Source organism: Pleurodeles waltl, chromosome 2_1 (genome assembly GCF_031143425.1).
Source record: "Pleurodeles waltl isolate 20211129_DDA chromosome 2_1, aPleWal1.hap1.20221129, whole genome shotgun sequence".
Lineage (NCBI taxonomy): Eukaryota > Metazoa > Chordata > Amphibia > Caudata > Salamandridae > Pleurodeles > Pleurodeles waltl.
The window spans coordinates 811,860,692-811,881,688 of NC_090438.1; the positions used below are offsets into that span (position 1 = coordinate 811,860,692).

The 20,997-nt window shown below is 45.4% G+C and overlaps 1 protein-coding gene across 2 annotated transcripts in view; it reads left to right on the forward strand.

Moving 5' to 3' along the window:
* Positions 1–20,997, forward strand: part of TDP2 (tyrosyl-DNA phosphodiesterase 2) — a 156,382-nt gene that overhangs the window by 51,927 nt on the left and 83,458 nt on the right. For both annotated transcript variants that reach the window (XM_069218725.1, XM_069218734.1), the window contains one exon: positions 5,915–6,079. In XM_069218725.1, the coding sequence (XP_069074826.1) occupies positions 5,915–6,079 (165 nt within the window). The remainder of the gene's footprint in view (positions 1–5,914; positions 6,080–20,997) is intronic.

Here is a 20,997-nt window from a genome sequence, read left to right on the forward strand (position 1 = left end):
GACCCTCTGCTCACCGTTTTCTTCCATAGGCTTCAACCGCTGAGGCTGAATATGAGATGGCGACATCCTCCGGTATACAGACCCCTGGTGGACCTTGCGACAATTGAGGACTTACACATTATCCTAACCTACAGACTTGATCGTGCCACAATCCTAGAACTGTGTGCCCAATTGGAGCCAGACCTGATGTCAGCTATCCGCCAGCCCACAGGTATCCGCCCTCTAGTACAGGTCCTGTCAGTGCTCCATTTCCTGGAAAGGGGTTCCTTCCAAACAACAGTGGCCATGGCATCAGGGATGTCTCAGCCAATGTTCTCCAACGTGTTCACCAGAGTGTTGTCAGCCCTGCTGAAACACATGCAGAGCTGCATCGTATTCCCCCAGGTGGAGGATTTGGCCACAGTGAAAGCTGACTTTTATGCCCTGGGACATATCCCCAACATCATTGGTGCCATTGATGGTACACTTGCGGCATTTGTCCCCCCTCTAGAGAAATGAACAAGTTTTCAGGAATAGAAAAAGCTATCACTATGAATGTGCAAAAGGTGTTTTTGGCACACCAGTTCATCTCCCATGTGAATGCCAAATATCCTAGCTCTGTGCATGCTGCCTTTATTTTGAGGAATAGCAGCATTCCATTTGTGATGGGCCAACTCCAGAGGCACCGGGTGTGGCTAATAGGTGAGCCCAAGGTCCCCACACAGTATAAGTAGGTGTCTGGGTATGGGGTTGTCCCTAAGGGTTAGTGTGTGGCTAACAGTTGTCCCTTGATATTTGCAGGTGACTCTGGTTACCCCAACCTCTCATGGCTACTGACCCTTGCGAGGAATGCCAGGACAAGGGCAGAGGAACGTTACAATGAGGCACATGGGTGTACAAGGAGGATTATTGAAAGGACCTTCGGCCTCCTGAAGGCCAGGATCCGGTGCCTCCAACTGACAGGTGGATCCCTGTACTACTTACCCAAGAAGGTGTGCCAGCTCATCGTTGCATGTTGCATGTTACACAACCTGGCTTTGAGTCGCCAGATGCCTTTTCTGCAGGAAGATGAGCCTGGAGATGGTCTTGTGGCTGCGGTGGAGCCTGTGGACAGTGAAGAAGAGGAGGCAGAGGAAGAAGATGTTGACAACAGAAGTAATATAATTCAGCAGTACTTCCAGTGACACACAGGTAAGACACTGTAACTTCACTTAACTTTCCAGTTTTCTGTTGTACATGGCAGCCTGATTTCCCTATGTCTATGGCCAGTTACTGTACCCTTTCGCATCTCTATTTTCAGATATCTGTGTCCCACTCTGCCTCCTGGTATGTGTACTGCAGCACACCAAAGGTCATTCCTAAGTATATTTAACTGTACATATGACTTGCAATGCTTTGATTATGTTGAACTAATACACATTTGAATCATTGGACAGACTCCAGATTTGTATTTGTTCCAAGGGTGTTTATTGAAGTGCTCATAAGTGTAGGGGGATGTGCAATGGGCTGGGGTGATGGTGGAGGAAAGTCCAGGGTAGAGTCCAGTCTCTTGGTTTCACAGGTGCATTGTCCAATGGGCCATAGGAAGGGTAGTAATGGCAGTTCAGGGTGGACAGGGTGACAGGAGTGGGACATGAGGGTGACAATCAGGAGAGTCCTATTTCCTGGTGGGGGTCTTGGCAATGTTCTCTGGCTTCTGCCTGGATCGCAGGGACCATTTGCGGGGTGGTTCTCCTTCTGCAGGGGTTGGGGTGCTGGTGGCCTGTTGGTCCTGTGGCAGGGCCTCCTGTCCACTAGCGCTGGCGGAGGTGGAGGGCTGTTCTTCGGTGTGGCTAATGTCAGGGGCCCGTTGGTGTGCCACTGTCTCCCTCATGGTCTTGCCCATGTCAGCCAGCACCCCTGCAATGGTGACCAGGATGGTGTAGATGTTTTTGAGGTCCTCCCTGATCCCCAGGTACTGTCCCTCCTGCAGCCGCTGGGTCTCCTGCAGCTTGGCCAGTATCTGGCCCATGATCCCCTGGGAACGGTGGTATGCTCCCAGGATGTTGGTGAGGGCCTCCTGGAGAGTCGCTTCCCTGGGCCTGTCCTCCCCCTGCTGCACAGCAGTCCTCCCAGTTTTCCTGTTGTCCTGTGCCTCTGTCCCCTGAACCGTGTGCCCACTGACCCCAGGTCCCTGATCATCCTGTGTTTGTGGGGTTGCCTGAGGTCCCTGTAATGGTGGACACACTGCTGATTGACGTGTCCTTGGAGAGTGGCATGGGCCCGCTGGGTGGGTGCTGTGCTGGTGTTTCCTGAGGGGGGGAGGCTCTGTGGTGGTATGGGAGTACAGCAGGGTAACCGACTGTCCTGAGGTCCATGATGGGCCAGGTTGGTCATCGTAATCCAGGCGTGCAGAGCTGCTGTCATCCCTGTGGGCCTCCTCTGGGGGGGGACTGGATGTTGCTTGCACCTCGTCTCTGGTTACGTTTCGTAGGGGTCTTGTGGGGATGAAAATGCAGTGTTATTGTATCTGCGTGTGCCATCTTGTGCATGGGTTTTGTTTCCCTATATGGTTGTGATTGCCCTGTCAGCTTTGCCTTGTGTGCGTGGTGATTTTGAGGGCTAGGTGTGGTGATGGGTGTCCATGCAGGTCTGTGATGGGGGTCCTTAGATTGGTGTTACATGCAGGGCTTGGTATTGGGATGGGTGGGTTGTGATAGTGGGGTATATGTGAGGTGATGGGGGTGAAGGTAGGGGTAGGAGTTTGTGATGGCATGCAGGTAGGTTGGGGGATATAGTAGTAAAGGTTTGACTTACCAGAGTCCTGTCCTCCTGCAAGGCCCTCAGGATGCATGATTGCCAAGACTTGCTCCTCCCATGTTGTTAGTTGTGGGGGAGGAGGTGGGGGTCCACCACCTGTCCTCTGTAAGGCTACCTGGTGTCTTGCAACCACGGAACGCACCTTCCCTCGTAGGTCGGTCCACCTCTTCCTGATGTCATCCCTTGTTCTGGGGTGCTGTCCCACAGCGTTGACCCTGTCCACGATTCTCCACCATAGCTCCATCTTCATAGCAATGGACGTCTGCTCCACCTGTGATCCGAATAGCTGTGGCTTTACCCGGATGATTTCCTCCACAATTACCCTTAGCTCCTCCTCTGAAAACTTGGGGTGTCTTTGGGGTGCAATGGATGTGGTGTGAGTGGTATGTGTGGGGTGTTGTGCTGTAAAGTGCGTGGATGGTGTATGGGTGATGATGTATTGTGCCTCTGATTGAATGGGTGCTCCTGGCTTGTCTCTCTCTGCTTGCTATCTTTTTTTTCGCTCTCAGGGGTTGTGGGTAATGTGGGTGTGTGTTTTATAGTGGTGTGGGTGTGGTGTATGTATGTGTCAGGAGTGTGTAGTTTGAATTGTCCAGTGTGGTGGTGAGTTGTAGGTGTGTGTGTATTTTGAGTGCATCGGTGTGTACCGTCAATGGTTTACCGCGATTGAAAGACCGCTGCGGTGATTCGTGGGTCGTGATACTGTGGGCGTATTCCTGTTGGCGTAACTTTGCTCTGTCTTTCAGTGAATGGGTCTTCTAACAACTATAAGACCATTAGTGTATGGTTGGCAGTGTGGCATAGCCCACCAGTCAAAACCAGCAAAATCAAGAACAGACTTCAAACTTAACATAATCTTTCAGGGGTAGGTGGGTAAAAGAAGTTCAGGTTCCAAAATACTACCATCCCCCCAAAAATGTTTTGGTTCGCTCAGACTACTAGATTTTGAATTGCTCACTTTCTCAGTTTGAACATGGCTGGAAGGGCCTCCGCTGCGTTGAAAACAAATTTCCACTGTGGCACACGAGAAAGCCAATTGTACTACCCCATGGGCTGCTGTTTACTGAATGAGTAAATCTGTGAGGTACTCAGCATTGTTAACTCAAAATCTGTTATGAAGTTCTGTGGTTATACTGAATAAACGGTTACCTACTTCATCACCATAAGAAATCTCTTTACTGATGTCATAACTATTCTTTCACAAGTGCTTCATTAACCTGCTTGCTTTCTCAAATATGATTGAAAATGCACCATTTTCACACTTTTTTTTTCAAAATTTTCTCGGGGGAGGGGGAAACACCCCTGAACCACCTTTAGGATGGTCGGGCTTACTAGCTCCACTCACTCACCAACTGACACGCATGGCAAACCTTTACGCCCCGCCACTATCAAATGTCACCAGCCACCACTGTTATTTAGTTGTCCAAAATCTTCTCAAAGCCAATCCCCAGAATAGTATTACCAGGGATGCTGAAGCATTATGTTGTACCTGTTTTCTTCTATAGCATTGGTTTTCGGTCTGGTCTCTTCACTACCTGCCCCCATCATCTACTTGTATGTATCTCATATCTTTTCTGACCTTTATAGAGCTTTGTTTTATTGATATTTACAATGTGATAGTGAGTTTTAAAAGTGTGTTATAGTGCAGTTAACCGGCAATATTACTGATATCCAACTTTATTTATTTTCTCTGTTGACAAGACTGTATACATTGAGTGCGCTTTATGTCAGCACCTGGCTTTGGATTGGGTGGCTTTGTTGTATGTTTTACTTCCTTTGCCTGGGATTCAACAGCTTTCCTCCATATTCTTGTATTTGTCCCACCGAAAAAATATTTCGGTCTCAGTGTCTTGACTGTTTGAGTTATCCTTCCAGTGCTGGTATCAGAGTGCATGTGAGGAACTATTTGCCCCTCTGTCTCTCTCGCTCCCTGCGTTGTTCCCACATCCTGCTCATGTTCAGCCCTCTCTCTCTTTTCCGATGCCCCACTCAGTGTCCTCTTGCCCTCTTGGTAATGTTTTTGTCCACCATCTTAAAATCATATTTTTTACTCTTTCAAGATGGCCGCTACCATGTGCTGCAGGTATTTTCAATTAATTTTGCCAGGACTACCCTATTTTTGAACATGATTTGTAAAATAAAAAATGGTTTCAAAGAAGGCCACCACTAATGTGTGTACATTCAAGACAAGCATCTTTGAACTAGAGTTGTAAAAAATAAGATAAAATACTTTCAACCAAGGCCGCCATGCATTATGCATGCACTTGAATCTGTGATTACAATTTCATTTTTCTAAATCCCCTTCAGAAATGGCCATTGCGGATGCCCCTCCATTAGTAGTGGACACCTACCTCAAAACAAAAAACATTGGCAAATCCATTAGATTGGCTTTGCTGATACATTTGTAATCATATTGCATTTTCCATAACAAAAATGGAGTTTAGGAAAGAATTACTTGGTCCTTTCCCTCACTTTTCAGTCCTGTTTCAATGTGTTTGCGATGGCAATTGTTCTCTTGGACCTGCAGTTTGACTTGGAAAAAATCTTAATATGATATTTTTTGCTGACTTTGCCTTTTTTCCAAAAACTGACTTTGTTGGATCACCACAATAGCTCTGACAACGATCATTTTGAATCCTTCACTTTGGATAGGTAGAATAATTTTCCTCCTTAACTGGGTTATTTTGGGGGACTTCTTGTTTATAGCCTGCAAGCGTTTGGGAGTCACGACCGCAGCACTTGACCGAAGTGTATATATTTTATGCAATTTTTAAGGAAGATTGTGTGTGTCTTATCCACCACTATCATTTTAACTAGTATTCTGCATGTTTCAAACGTGTGTTGCATGTACATTTTCCCATCTGACTCGCTGAAAGTATGAGTCACAACACTTGACAAAATTGAACAGCAATAATTATACCACTTTGCAACGTGATATAGTTGATGTTTCTCATAAAACACATACATTACCTTCAGAGTAGTTTTTGTGTGTTTCTTTGAAAGTAGACGTCTCTGGGCAGTATGCTAAAAATCTGATTCCCTCATATGGGAGGGTTGAATATTTGTCGTGTATACAAAAAGCTTGATTTGTTGTACTTTGTGCTAATTGTTAGTGTGATGTTCCCCACACCTCCAGCATCGATTTGACAGCTGACGCTGATGCAGTTGTTCCCAAGAGCAGCATAAACGGTGCACAGCAGGAAGATAACAGTGGACTTATTTTTGTCACATGGAATATTGATGGCCTGGATAAATCAAACCTACAAGAAAGAGCTCGTGGTGTCTGCTCCTATTTGGCATTGTAAGTATTGTAATATTACTCTGTTTGCACAACGAAAGACAGTACTTTATGTTTTGAACACTTGTCTCAACCCTTATGGCTCGCCAGCGTTGGAATATATTTACAACTGAAATACGTAATGTTAATGGATAATGAACAGTCATATGTAAGAAAGTAAATACTAAAATTAAGAAACAACCCATTACTTACAGCAATTCAATGCCCAAGTGAATTTCACAAAGGTATGGCTCACCACACATGAAACAAACAAAGATTCACAGGTTGAATAGGAGCACATTAATTTTCCTCTTTAAACATACTGCAGCCACCCTCCTCTCCAGGATCCTATACAATATGCAAACATTACAGCTGCAGCCCTCCCTGTATGTCTTTGGTAAATTGAAGATGACTTCATTTGGGGTTGGGGAAAAGAGCAAGGGTGCGAAGAAACAAACTTACCTGGTCCCTTAGGAGGGAGGCTTGGAAATCCCACATGTCACTAGATATTACCAAGCTGCTTAACTCCGCCAAATAGTGGAGTGGACCAGGCTCCTCGCGGAGAAACACTGGTACTTCATAGACCAGGCTGTGGTGGGTTTAAACATATGGAAAATACCATGGCTTCCCAAGTCAGCCAACCCTCTGGGGATCTACGTCTCCCCGGTGATTCACGCCACAATAGGCGTGTGGAACATGGTGCTCTCCTGGCACAACCCTTCTACCCATATTTCACCCCTGACCCCCTTGATTAGCAACCCTGCCTTTCCACCTGCGGTGCAAGTGCCTTCCTTTGCAACTTGGCAAGCGGCTAGTTGCAAAAGAGTGGGAAATCTCTTTCACCATGGCGGGATCATGGATTTCGAGCAACTCCAATCTCACTACGGCCTCACATCTGGCGTACAGTGGCAATATATTTGTTAGAAATGGGGTCTCTTGTTGGCAGAGCTGTGCACTCTTTCAGGTAGGGACTACAATCATAGTCTGGGTAAATCACAAAACAACCTAAATTATTCTGTGCGTACCCTCTGGTAGCTTGGCAAGAGCACGCAGGCTTAACTTAGAAGGCAATGTGTAAAGTATTTGTGCAATACCTCATATAGTAACACAGTGGAAACACCACAAAAAGTGCTCCACACCAGTTTAAGAAAATAGATAATCTTTATCTAAATAACATAAAAACAAAATGACAAAAATCCAGTATGTACAAGTCAAGATATTACTTTTTAAATGTTTAAATGAGTCTCAATCCTTAAGAATCAGTGGTTGTATCTTTGCAACACACAGTACCTTGGATGCGTAAAAAATACGACGCACAGGGGCTGTTGGGGAGATTCGTTGAAAAATAAGGCACTGCGTTGAATTTTCTGGCCTGGCACCGACGATGCATTGTTTCTTTCCACACTCCAATGTGATGCGTCAATTTCCAGGAGTGCAGCATTGGTTCCTCACTACAATGCGGGAATATTTTGACGCCCTGGAATGATGTATTGAAAATCCTTGACGCGCTGGTAAGAAGGAGCGGGCACTGTGTTGATCAGGTAGGCGAAGCAGAGATTTTTCAGCTGCGAAGCAGGTGCTGCGTTGATTTCTGCAAGCGTTGCATCGACTTTCCAGCGCACAGGGATTTTCTTCTCTTTTGTGAAGTCTTTGTGGCCCGAGACTTCAGAACAGGAGGCAAGCTCAATTCAAGCTCTCGGAGAGCACTTGTGGGGAAGGCAGAATCCTTCCAGCAGAATAAGAGGCCAGCAGGCAGCAGGGCACCAAGTAGGGCAGCAGTCCTTTCAGCAAAGCAGTCCAGATGAGTCCTTTGAGTACCCCGGCAGTCCCTCTGACAGAGTCCAGTTGTAGATCCAGAAGTGTCTGATTTGGTGGAGGTGACCCAGTATATATACCCAAAAGTGCCTTTGAAGTAGGAGAAACTTGAGTGGTTTTGAAGTGCACAAGGCATCCTTTCATCCCAGCCCTGTCTGCCAGGATACCTGTGGGGTGCTATCAGTCATTTGTGTGAGGACAGGCCACTGCCCTTTGAAGTGTAAGTGAGAGCCCCTCCACCCTTCATGCCTAGGGAAAGCCATCTGTATGCAGATGAATGCAGATGCAGATGAGTGTCCTTGTTTATGACTGTCTGAGTGGATTGCACAAGAGGCGCTGTCAACCAGCACAAACCAGACGTGGACTGGAGATAGGCTGTAAAGCACTGAGGGCAGTAAGTGCAAGGAAATGACTATTTTCTAAAAGTGCCATTTCTGAAATGATAATGTAAACTCCAACTTCACCAGTAAATAGGATTTCTTACTGCCGCACCAAATGTGACAAGACAACTCCACTCAGATCAGAATTTAGAACTTAAAAGTAGATAAGGGAATTTCAAGTGCTGACCTATGAGAGGAGCAGACCTCACAGTAGTGAAAAACGACTTTGGACGTTTTTTTTAACTTCCAGGACATTCAAAACTTATAAGTCCATGTCCTGCATTTTACCAACATAGCACCCTGCCCTACGGGTTACCTAGGACCTCCCTTAGTGGTGACTTATATGTAAGAAAAGGGAATTTTAAGGCTTGGCAAGTAGTTTTAAATGCCAAGTCGAAGTGGCAGTAAACCTGCACACACAGGCCTTGCAATGAGGGGCATGAAGCATGGTTAAGGGCCTACTTATGTGGGTGGCACAATCAGTGCTGCAGGCCCACTAATAGCACTTACCCTGGGCAGATCTAGTTCACTTTACTAGGGACTTACAGGTAAATTAAATATGCCAATTGGGTATTAGCACTAGTCACCAATGGAAAAGTGTGCAGAGTCCTAAAACCAACAAAAATGAGGTCAGAAAACTAGCAGGAGGAAAGCAAAATGTTGGGGTGACCCTTAAGAGAGGACCATTTTCCAACAGAAGCCCCCGCCAGCCTAAAGCTGGGGTAGACTAATCAACACCTTGATGGACTTCCCTGCTTAGGGTGATAGAACATGGACAATGGCTCACTACTGCAGGGGAACTTCCTAGTTCTATTCCTTTCTGAACTCAGTTGGGTCCCTCTGTCTATCCTCTCTGGGGCCACTGAACTGACCCATGGGGGCCCTTCATCTGTGGACCCAATCTGTGAAGCACCAAACCTTAATTAGCTCACATATGTATCCCAGTTGGCAGACTGTACCACCATGGCCACACCACAAAATAAAATGATGGACGGAGTGTTGAAACTTTTCAAACACTCACCCCAAGTCACAGATCTGGATTTAATCCACCGTTATTTTGCTCGCCGCGTCACCCCAGTAGAGACCCAGCCATATGCAAAACAGTGGTGATCCTGCTCCCCATGGGAACTATCCAGCCCGAGCTGCCAAGCCATGTCCTCCCTGGACCGGAAGCAAGCATCCAGGGACCTGTTTTAGGGTATCACCCGTCGTCAGCCAGGCTAGCTTTATTCCAGTGGTGCAGTGAGCAAGGAATCCATGTCTAGGCATACCCTAGCCACTTACGGTGCACATAACAGTGTATTTAAAAGGTAGGACATGCACTAGTGTGTTTTACATGTCCTGATAGTGAAATATTGTGAAATTCAGGTTTCACTAGGGCAAGGCCTACCTCTCCCACAGTTTAACATGGGGATTGCCTTGGAATATCTTTTAAGTGCAGTTTCCCATTGGACGTAGCTAGAAATATGGAGTTTTGGGTGTGTCTGAACTCCCCATTTAAAAATACATCTTTTTGTGAGGTTGTTTTTTATATTGTAAGTTTGAGGATGCCACTTTTAGAAAGTGGGAATTTTCTTGCTCAACCATTCTGTGCCTCTGCCTAACTATGGAATACACGTCTGGGTCAGACTGACAGTTGGGCAGTTTATGAGATCACTCATAAACAGTGACACAAAGGGAGCTGTGGTGTGTCCCGCATATCCCGATGAGTCTTCCTGGACTATAGTGGGAGGTAGGAGATGACACTTGAAATGGCTATGCCAGCCCTCACATAATACAGTCTCCAACCCCCTAGGGTGTGTCTGGGGCAGGGAAAGGAAGAGACAGGGTCTTGTGCACTATAAAGACTTTCCTTTGAAGTTTGCCTAATTCAAAGGCAGAAACAAGTATAAGGATTGGACTGCTGACCCCACACCTTTAGATTACTTCTGGGTCAAGCGGAACCTTTGCCAAGGAGAAGAGCTAGATGCTTACGGAGGTCCTGCCACTCTGCCTGTTGCTTTGCTGTGCTGCCTGCTGCTGCTGCTGCTACTGCCTTAAGAGAGAATGGACTGGGTTTTACACTTTGAAATCCTGCTTGTGAAGTTTCTCCAAGGGTTTGGACTGAGCTTGCCCCCTGTTCTGATGTTTCATGGCCATCAAAGACTTCATCTGCCAGCACCTGGGCTCTCTTGCTGAGACTCCTACCCTGCCAAGTGGTGCCACATCCAGTCCTTGGGCCCTTGAAAGGAGAAGCTGGTGAACCCAGTGTGATGATCCATGCACTCAAGCAGAGTGGCAGAAAAATCGATGCAGAGCCTGCACCGCGGCTGAAAAATCAGTGCAGCACTGGTGAAATTAGCACATCGCCAATTCAGCGCAGATTCATTGCTGAAGTCTGTCTGGATTTTTCACGCATTGTCCTGGGCATCAAATCTTTAACATCACCACATGGACTGGAGGCTGCCTGCCTGGAAATCGATGCATCCCTTCCCTGTGGGAAAAGAATTGATGCATAGCTTACCCTGCGGAGAAAGAATCTACGCACGGCCTCACTTGTGAGTAAGGAATCGGCGCATCGCTTGCCTTACCGACGCACGCCCACCCCTACGGCTTTATTTTTGACGCATACCAGGTACTACGCATCAATTGATACTTATGGATTAAGACTCTTTTTACTTAAAAATTTGATATCTTTACTTGTCTATGTTGGATTTTTGTCGTTTTGGTCTAGTTTGATTTAGATAAATATGGGCTATACCATAATCATGCAGTTAGCCACCCACGCATGTGTAGACGCAAAAAGATAAAAAAGATTTTTTTAAAGTGTGCAAAGACAGCCATCATCTCAACTCTCGAATGTCAAATGGATATTATCAACTTCACCGTACCTGTTTTAACTGAAGAAAGATAGATAACGGATATGTATAGAAGAGCAGGGCCTTCTTTATGTAATCTTGATGTAACATGCGTGGGTGGCTATTTGCATGATTATGGAATATTGATTTTTAATTTGTGTGTCACTTAGAGGTGTTTTTATTTATTGGCTTTAGATGATTCCGTCTACTTTAAGGTTTGCACGTTAGGTGGCTATATCATCTTTATCCTTGTTCTGGGAGCCATATATTTATGATTGTGTTTATGCCTAGGTTTTCCTGGAGATTCAATAGTAAATACATCAAATCTTGCCCTGAAGAAGGTGGTGATTGAATTAGTATTGCTTCCACTGAAACGTGTGTTGGCAGGCAGGTACATTTGTGCCAAATGGATTCTGGATTAACGGGAAGCAAAATAATGTTGTACTTATCTTCGAGTTGATAAATTACAGAGAAGCAGGCAATTACCATCAGGCCACCAAGACTTAATTAAGATATAGCACTGATATTGGACTGTCAACATTTTTTGGCCACATAAAAGAATATAGAAGGATAAACCGGCATGTACATTTTTGATTTCAACATGACCTGCTCGATCATTAAAGCCTTATTATTTCTTATATGTTTAACATCGGTCATGAACAATTGATCCACTGTTTGCTACAGTTATCTATCTCTGTTTTGTAGAACTGCATATTTAGCTTCGTATTCCTTTTTTTTTTGTCTGTGTTTAGGTTATAGCTCTCTGTTTTCTATACTACTGGACGGTGCTATGGTTGATTGTTGTGTTGTATGAATGACGGTATGAGAGTAGGTTCTTCATTTTGGACCTCTAACAATTTTGTTTAAACTATATAATTTATCTTATTTTTTACTGTTTGAATAAAATGCAAAACAAATATATATTTGATATCATCAAAAATAAATGTATATTTCTAAATTTATGTTCAACATGTATTGCTTGGTTTCCAGAATATGCTCTATTAATTAGAATATGAGGTATATGTACCCACGTTACTTAATTTGTTAACATGTTTCTTACATTTGGTTTGCATGTCCCTGGGTGATCTCTCCTAATTTTTTCCAGAGACCCTTGAGTTAGTTCTTGATGTTGATTCACTTGTAGAACCAGCCAGATACATGATGTAATAAAAATGCAAAGCAGGGAAATTTGCAGAAAAAGAGAAAATCAAAATGGTCTTTAAATGTGGGTAGGTAGTGTACACGTAACTATTGTATGGCACTCCACAAACAAGTTCTATCCTCACTGCTGATCACTAATGTTAGAAAAGGAGTCTCTAGTTGGCAGAGGTATGTACCCTGTCCAAGTAGGAACCACAATCCTAGTTAGGGTAAGTCATGGCACAACCTAAATTACCCTGTGCTCACCCTCAGTAGCTTGGCACAGAGCAGGCAGACTTAACTTAGGAGGCAATGTGCAAAGTATTTGTGCAATAACCCATACAGTAACACAGATAAAAGCACTGCAAAAAGTACTTCACACCAGTTGAGGAAAATAGATAATCTTTATCTGAATAAAATAAGACCAAATTGACAAAAATCCAATATGCACAAGTCAAGATATTATTTTTTAAACATTTAACTTAGTCTCAGTCCTTAAGAATCAGTAGTTGTATCCTTGTAACACACAGTACCTGGGATGCGTAAAAAAATAACCATGCACGGGAACCACATAGGAGGAGATGCGTTGAAAAATAAGGCGCTGTGTTGGATTTTCCGGCACAGGCGATGTGTTGTTTCTTTCCACTCAGCAAGTTGATACATCAATTTCCAGGAGCACAGCCTTGTTTCCTCACTGTGATGTGAGGATATTTTGATGCCCAGGGACGATGCACTGAAAATCCTTGATGGGCTGGTAAGAAGGAGTAGGCGCTGCATCGATCCAGTAGGCGATGCAGCAATTGTTCAGCCGCGAGGTAGGTGCTGTGTCGATTTCTGCAGCCGTTGCATTGATTTTTCTGACACAGGGTTTTTCTTCTTTTTGGTGAAGTCTTTGTAGACTTGAGATTTCAGAACAGGAGGCAAGCTCAATGCAAGCCCTTGGGGAGCACTTGTGGGGAAGGCAGAGTCCCTCCAGCAGAGTCAGTGGCCAGTAGGCAGCAGGGCAGCAGTCCTTTCAGCAAAGCAGTCCAAACGAGTCCATTGGGCAGCCAGGCAGTCCCTCTGACAGATTCCAGTTGTAGATCAGGGAGTGTCGGATTTGATGGGGCCAGTGACCCAGTATATATACCCAAAAGTGCCTTTGAAGTGGGGGAAACTTCGTAGGATGGTTTTGAAGTGCACAAAGCCCTCTTTTTAACCCAGCCCTGTTTGCCAGGAGCTCTGTGGGGGAATTATCAGTCCTTTGTACGATGGCAGGCCACTGGCCTTTGAAGTGTAAGTGAGAGCCCCTCCACCTTTCCTGCCCAGGAAAACCCATCTGTATGCAGATGAATGCAGATGCAGATGAGTGTCCTGTGTTTATGGCTGTCCGGGTGGAATCCACAAGCGGAGCTGTCAACCAGCACAGATTAGACGTGGATTTGAGACAGGCTGTAAGGCACAGGTGGCAGTAAGTGCAGGGAAATGCCTATTTTTTAAAAGTGGCATTTTTGAAATATGTAAAATCCAACTTCACCAGTAAGTAGGATTTCTTATTACCATTCCAACCGTACCAACTATCACAAGTCTACTCCACTCAGATTAGAATTTACCACTTAAAAGAATATAAGGGAATTTCCAATGCTATGTGAGAGGAGCAGAGTTCATGAAGTGAAAAACGACTTTGGGAGATTTGTCACTGCCAGAACATGTAAAACCTACCCGTCCACGTCATGCCTTTTACCTACATAGCATCCTGCCCTACGGGTTACCAAGGGCCTACCTTAGGGGTGAATTATATGTAAGAAAATGGGAATTTAAGGCTTGGCAAGTAGTTTGAAATGTAAGGTCGAAGTGGAAGGAAAACTGCACAACTAGGCCCTGCAATAGCAGGCCTGAGTCATTAGTCATGAAGCAAGATTAAGGGGCTACTTATGTGGGTTGCACGATCAGTGCTGCAGGCCCACTAGTAGCATTTAATTTACAGGCCCTGGGCACATCTAGTGCACTTTACTAGGGACTTATAGGTAAATTAAATATGGCCATTGGGTATTAGCCAATGTTACCATGCTTAGGGTCGAGAGCACAAGCCTTTAGCACTGACCAGCAGTGGTAAAGTCAGCAGAGTCCTAAAACAACAACAACAATGAGGTCAGAAAAAGAGGAGGAGAAAGTCAATAAGTTTGGGGTGACCCTTTAGAGAGGGGCATTTTCCAACAATATTTCACTTAGATACTGACTGTTTCAGTCCCCCCCACCCCATATTCGCCCCCATGCAAGCCGTCCCCTGACTCCCTTTGAAAAATAGATTCTCATCCGTTCATCTGACAAATGCATGTCAGCTATTTATACATTTATTAATACTTCTTTGGGGCCTTCAAATCTCCTGCACAGAACCACTGGGAAAACTAATGTGAACGCACTTTCACCACCAAAGGGTTGATATTTGGCATCAGGCCCACACTTTCACATCAGGTTCATTGAGTAAGGAAACAATGCTCAAGATAGTTCACTATTGGTACTACACACCAGCGAGGGTGCCTTCTTGGATGCAGGGCAGAAGGCAGACAGCTTGGCACACTTACCCACCTTTTCTGGCAATGCCCCCGAAATACAAGTATTCTGGGTGAATGTCTTAGCTGCTCTTAATGAGAACTGTGGCACTCACATACCAAGGTTCCCCAGTTACATTCTTTTGGGCCTTTCAAACCCAATCACATATCCATTAAAGTTGACAAAGGGACTGGCTATTACACTAGCCCTTGGAGCAGCTAAACAAGTCCTGTTGGCACTTTGGGGCTCGGGTCAGGCAACATCGCGCCTGGACTGGCTCCACAAACTGTGAGTCCTCCTAGGGATAGAGAAGTTGACAGCGGTCTCATCCGCACACTACTGTGCTTTGATAAGCCCTGGGGACTCTGTGTACGTTTCCTGTCTGATGAATTCAGGTAGTTAAAATGCCCGGCCTACCTGCGAGTCCTCTGACTTACTGGGGTTGAGCATGACACCCATTGACTGACGGGGTGGGGGCTTCTAACATCTTGCCTCAGTTGTCTGCACTACCCATTTCACTTATATACACAGTGAGCTATTGAGGATGTTCTTCTTTTACCCTTCCCCTTTCTTTTTCTTGTTCTTTACCTCTCCTTCACAGCTTGGTTATTTCCCACTGGCCTTTGGATGTAGGTGTGGATATTGCTGTATGGAACCATATCTGAAAATCCAATAAACAGATTTATACCTAAACATACTGCAAAACATGTTCCATAGACACTTGGACTTTTCTGATATTAAATTATGTCTTGATGAATGTGTAAGACTATAGGCTGAGAAAGCTGCAGAAACATAAAAAAACAGAGAACCAGAAATGAACACATAGTCCACTACCTGTAACGTGTATGGAGGCCAACTACCTGTAACGTGTATGGAGGCCAACTGAAGGCACAACCTGCCCTGAAGTCAAAACGTCCTGTAGTTCAGCTGTCCAGATACAAACCCAAAACACATTTGCATGATGTGAAGGGGACTGTAGAGAGAAGCCATTGTATTTATCTACTTTTGCCCTAATCTTGTTCCATTAGTTGCCCCAAGTTCAAACGATTAGTGCCATCAGTCTGCGACCAGTGGTTCCCAAGTTTTTTCGGCCCATGGCTCCCTTGACCTATTGGCCATTGGTCGTGGCTTCCCATTAAGTCACTTTTATTTGGCATGTGGGCGATATAAGTCCAGCCTCAGGAGCACTTCCATTTTTCTCCCCGAAAATAATTGGGGTAAAGCTGTATCTGTGTTCTTGCCCCCTGTCTGTGTCCGTGCCTACTGTCTGTGTGTTCCTGCCTAGTGTCTGTGTCTCCTTGCCTCCTGTGTCCCCATGCCTCCTTTCTGTGTGTTCTTGCATCTTGTCTGTGCCCTCATGCCTCATGTGTGTGTTCTTGCCTCCTGTCTGTATGTTCCCGCCTACTGTCTGTTTGTCCTTGCTTCCTGTCTGTGCCCTCATGCCTCCGGCCTGATTGGTAGGCACTCCACAAAATTGATAGATATGTTGCTTATTTATTTTTCTTGAGTTTTGGTAATTTCTTTAATTCCTGGTCCTTTCCATTGATATTTAAGTAAGGGCATGCTGCGAGATAAGCTCAGCATCTCACTTCCATGGAACTGCCTATATTTTGGTGATCCTGGCTCCCATGGGCACCCCACAAAAACATCTATCTTCGCCCTACTCGAGGCCTCAACAGCTTGAAAAGTAAGAGCACCTCACAGAGACAGCAAAGGGATGGATCCAGGAAAGACTGTGATGTTCAATTACTGTGGTCTTACAGCAAGACTTGAAATGAGAACCCACAATTTCAAAGTGTCTCATTCTTTGCCACCCTCTCTTAGCTGTGCCATAGGTGAAAATAAAGTTTGGTTCCTTAGGACTGCAACCCACCACCAAACAAATGCGATTGCGGAAGGCAGTGCTCTTAGACCATTGCACATATAGAGCACCTCTCTAGTGTGTACGGAAGTTGCAATGACCACTTTAAGATCTAGCACACCGTCCTTAGCTTCCTGCAACAAGGTGACAAGCTTAGTAGTGAGCAACCCCAGGCTTTTCTCATGGCAGCCAGAGGCACCGCTCTGACACTCTGAGGGAGCGGCCATAATCTGCACTTGCCTCCTCAGCCATCCTGCATCGCCGCCTCCTGTTCAGTGCAAGTCATGCACTGTAGCCCCAAGCGGAGCAGTAGTGACAACACAAGAACCCTGGGCAGAGTTTCCACAGAGAAAGTGACGTTGCAGCCTCTCACAGTCGCCAGAGTAACAGGATTGTTGGCCCGTGTTCAGTATGAAAGCTGCTGTGCTACTACACCATTAAGGGTAACAGATAGAAGTGTTTTCACTAGCCACAGCAAACCTGGCATTAGTTATGCAAAAGGACTAGCTGAGACACTTAGGGATCATGATGGATGGGGACAACGTATTGGGGGGTTTGAGAAACTAACTATGCATAGCATGCCTGATATTAAATCTTTGAAAGGCGTGATGGGGGTGGGGGGCGTAAGGGAATGGGGTGCTAGGTAGTTGGTACAAATTGTTTCCTCACCGGCCACTGATTGTAAGTGGGTGTTTGTGTTTAATGGCCTGCACTAAATAAAAAAATAATTGAACCAAAAGGGATTAGACCATCATCTTTCTCACACCCAGATGCTATTAAAAAAGACACAGGAAAACTATGCCATTTTGTTGTTGTTTTTTTTATTTTTATAGAAGGACTAAAGTGTCCATTTCCTTATACATTCTCATTTGCTTTTTAAGGTACAAAATTGAAAAAGAGTTGCATTTGAAAAGAGAAAACAAACCATAGCAGATGGAAAGGTTGACAGTGGCCCTCTGATTTGCAGTTTATAGCTGCAGAGTTTCTGAAAGAATGTCCTTGAATGTGGTATTCCGTCAGATTTCCATTGGCCCTCAAGTGCTACTGTATGTGTCCATAAAATTATTTTTTAAGACAAGGTTGAGTTGCTAAGAATGGATTAAATATGTAAAAGAGGTGAACATTTTGTATTGTTAAATGCATCTTGGGAACAAGGTCAGCATTGCTTATTTTGACCAGTGTCAGTGGAAAATGTTCCCCCATAGGAGACTTGCTATGATCCAGTGGTTCCTGAACTCTGTGCTTGGCTAGTTTTGATGGCGCACAGGGGTGCCACGGCGCACAGTTTGGGAATCACTGGTCGATGACAAACGGTTCCTGGTTTATTATGGTTGGAAGGTGCAAAAACAATCCAGTCCTGCATGGCCCCTGGTCCACTTTTGGTATTGACCAGTTCAATGGATGGCTGCTAACGGCTCATATTTATGAGGAATGGGCCCTAGTATGTTATGACGAAGAAATTAGTTTCAAACACAATGGTACCCCAGTTTCCAGGAACGGTTTGGCACCCAAAACCTTTAACTAGGCCAGTCTGGCACTGAAACTGATAACTCTAACCCTGAACCTCTTCTTGAAGAGTGTCAGTCAACTGCCCCACCTCCTGTCCCAACTATTCAACCTGACCAGACATTCACAAACTAGATGTCCGGTCCTGTTTCCTGTACCAGCAATTAATCTCTAGTTCAGCTAAGAGGCAAGTTGTATGCTGTTTAGTGGTGTAGATCGTAGGAACTTGAGACCTTATACAGCCAGAGGATCCAGAGTAGGGTCGTAAGTCTAATAAGATGTAAGAATCCCCTCCTATAGATTAATACTGGTATAGACCATAATGTTAACCACTTAACAGTTGTAAGCACTACTAATAGATTCGGGGTTCTATCACAGCCTTAGAAGGGTATGTTACAGCATCATTTGTTCTCCTTCTGCTTTTGTAAATAAAAAACCTATATATTTTAAAATATTGATCTGGCTGGACATTTCTCTCAATTGAGTGTTCTTATATGGCGCCATATTGTATATGAATTGCAAAGCAGTAACACCTCCTCAAGTAAGTACAGACTACTTAGCACGTCACCCATTGGACAGTCATGACATTGATAGGAAAACTTAGCATTCTTTGAGCAGTACAGTATCACACTCTTCTGGGGCCACTAGTTTTAGACAGCTGTTTATCATCAGACATTTGACAATGAAACAGTGGTTGACCACAAACACTAGACAGCGCAAAAACAGGTTCCTCTTCTGGTGTGTTCCTTATTTGCATATTATTGAATGAAGAGTCAAATTACTGAATGATTTTGTGGAATATATCACCTTCGATGCAGTTTCACTGGTCTCTTAAGCTTCAGTCCCTTTTCTTGCATCTGTAAGTTTGCTGAAATCAATGAAGTGGTATATCAGAAGCTTAAAGTGGTTTCTCTAATTGTTGGTTGTCTCTCTATCCCTTCTAGTGTGGGGGATCCCTATTTGTTTAAAAGGGCTCTCGCCCACTAAGGTTCCTAATGGCTAGCTTCATCATCGAAACCTCACCCAGATACTTGCTGTACCTGGGAGGGCTGAACCTTGAATCTCCTCAAAAGGAACTTATATTTAAAATTGCCTACAGGGATCCTAATAGTCAAACAAAAAGAGGGTTGGAGCATACTGCCTCCCTTCCCACACTCCGTTCCCGATACATCATGGTAAATGCAGTGTATGATAACACTTACTTCAGTGATAGTCTTTAGTTTGTCATTTTTTTGGTGCAGTCAGTGCTGTGTCTCTTTAGACAAGTGTTTCAGGATAGTTGTCCTTCTTCAGTAGAGAGCAACACATTCGCTAGGGGTGCTAGAAATGCTGCCCAACATCTCCTCACTAAATTAAGTGTTATCATGCACTGCGTTTACCATGATGCACTGGGGAGAACTGAGTGCTGGAATGTGAGACTGCGTGCTCTCACCCTCTTTTTATTTGAAAAGTCTCCCTTGAGCTAATGAGCTGATGAGCTCTGGCTGATGCACCTGCGCCTAGTGAGTAGTACAGAGACCCGAGGAGACGTTGATTTGTGTTCTCCTTTGCCTTTTCTTAAAATGGAAAATGCTTCGAGTGAAAAGCAGCAGTTCATTTTTAGGTCATTATTCTTTCTGTACGTGGTATTTTAGCATTAATGCTTAACTGCCTTTAGTAGTGAATCTTCAATTATTGGAATGTATTATTGTATTTCGTGTGGAGCTTTATTTGTATACATTTTACATTTCGATAAAGCATTTTTTAAACTGACCCATCCCAGTTTTATATTCAATCGATAGCTTATACAGACTATCATTTACTTTCACCATGTGGTATTTCATGCAGCGAACGAGTTTTGCCTCACCACACTAAGAAGCTCTGCCACCGTACACCGGCAACACACCAGTGAACTGCCATCCGCAGATGGACGGCTGCAACAATTCTGCCACCGTGCATGGAACAACATGGCGGACGCTGAGAGGTGAAACGGAGCCGATTGTGCGCGGGTGACTGCAGTGATGTGAACATAGCCCTAGCCCCACAGTGCCTTGTCTACGCTCCAACGGACGCTCAGCCCCTGCTTGATCGCAACAGAGACAGACTGGACTCGGTCTCATATTGGCAGCACCACCGCCGGCCGGGTAGAGAGGCCTTCTATATTCAGCGGCCTGCTGGATTGTGGCAGCCGGGGTGCCATGGTCTAACAACAATGGTAACAGCCTCACAGCCAGCCCCTCACAGGAGACACATTTGCGGCGAGACCCCACCTATGCCGCAGTGAGGCCACACCTGGAAAAGCAAGACCTCAGCGTGACATCCCCATCATAGAACATACCCACAACCTGGAGGGTGACTGGCGGCCCTGGGGAGCTGATGGTCTCGACCTCTCCCCGCCCCCGCAAACACAAAAAGAACTGGCTGACTGGGACAAGGTAGACAGGGCCTTGCAGGGCCTGACCAGGGAATCCAAATACATCGCACTTCCCCTGCTAGGCCGGGTGTCTGCCTGGCCTTCATGATGGCATGAAGGAGCCCTCCCCCTGGAGCCTTGGTGTCTGAAGATCCCAGCCCAACCATACCTGCCTTCAGACCTCCCTGGGGGGCCCATGCATCCTTCGGACACACAGAGATATTTATCACACAGACTAGAAAGGCAGGGAGACCGGCCTATACACTGCACCCACAGACTGAGGCTTGTCCATGGACTGTCTGCTCCTAGGCCTCTCCATATTCCTGAAAGACTCACTTGGTGCGTGGACTCTTATCAGAGACCTCTGGGGGTGCACTGTGCCAATACTCACTGGGGGCCACGCGGCCGCCCTCCATGGGGTGGGGCAGCGTGAAGCCAGGGGATCCTGGGGTGGTGGCCCTGAGAGAGCCTCACCTAAG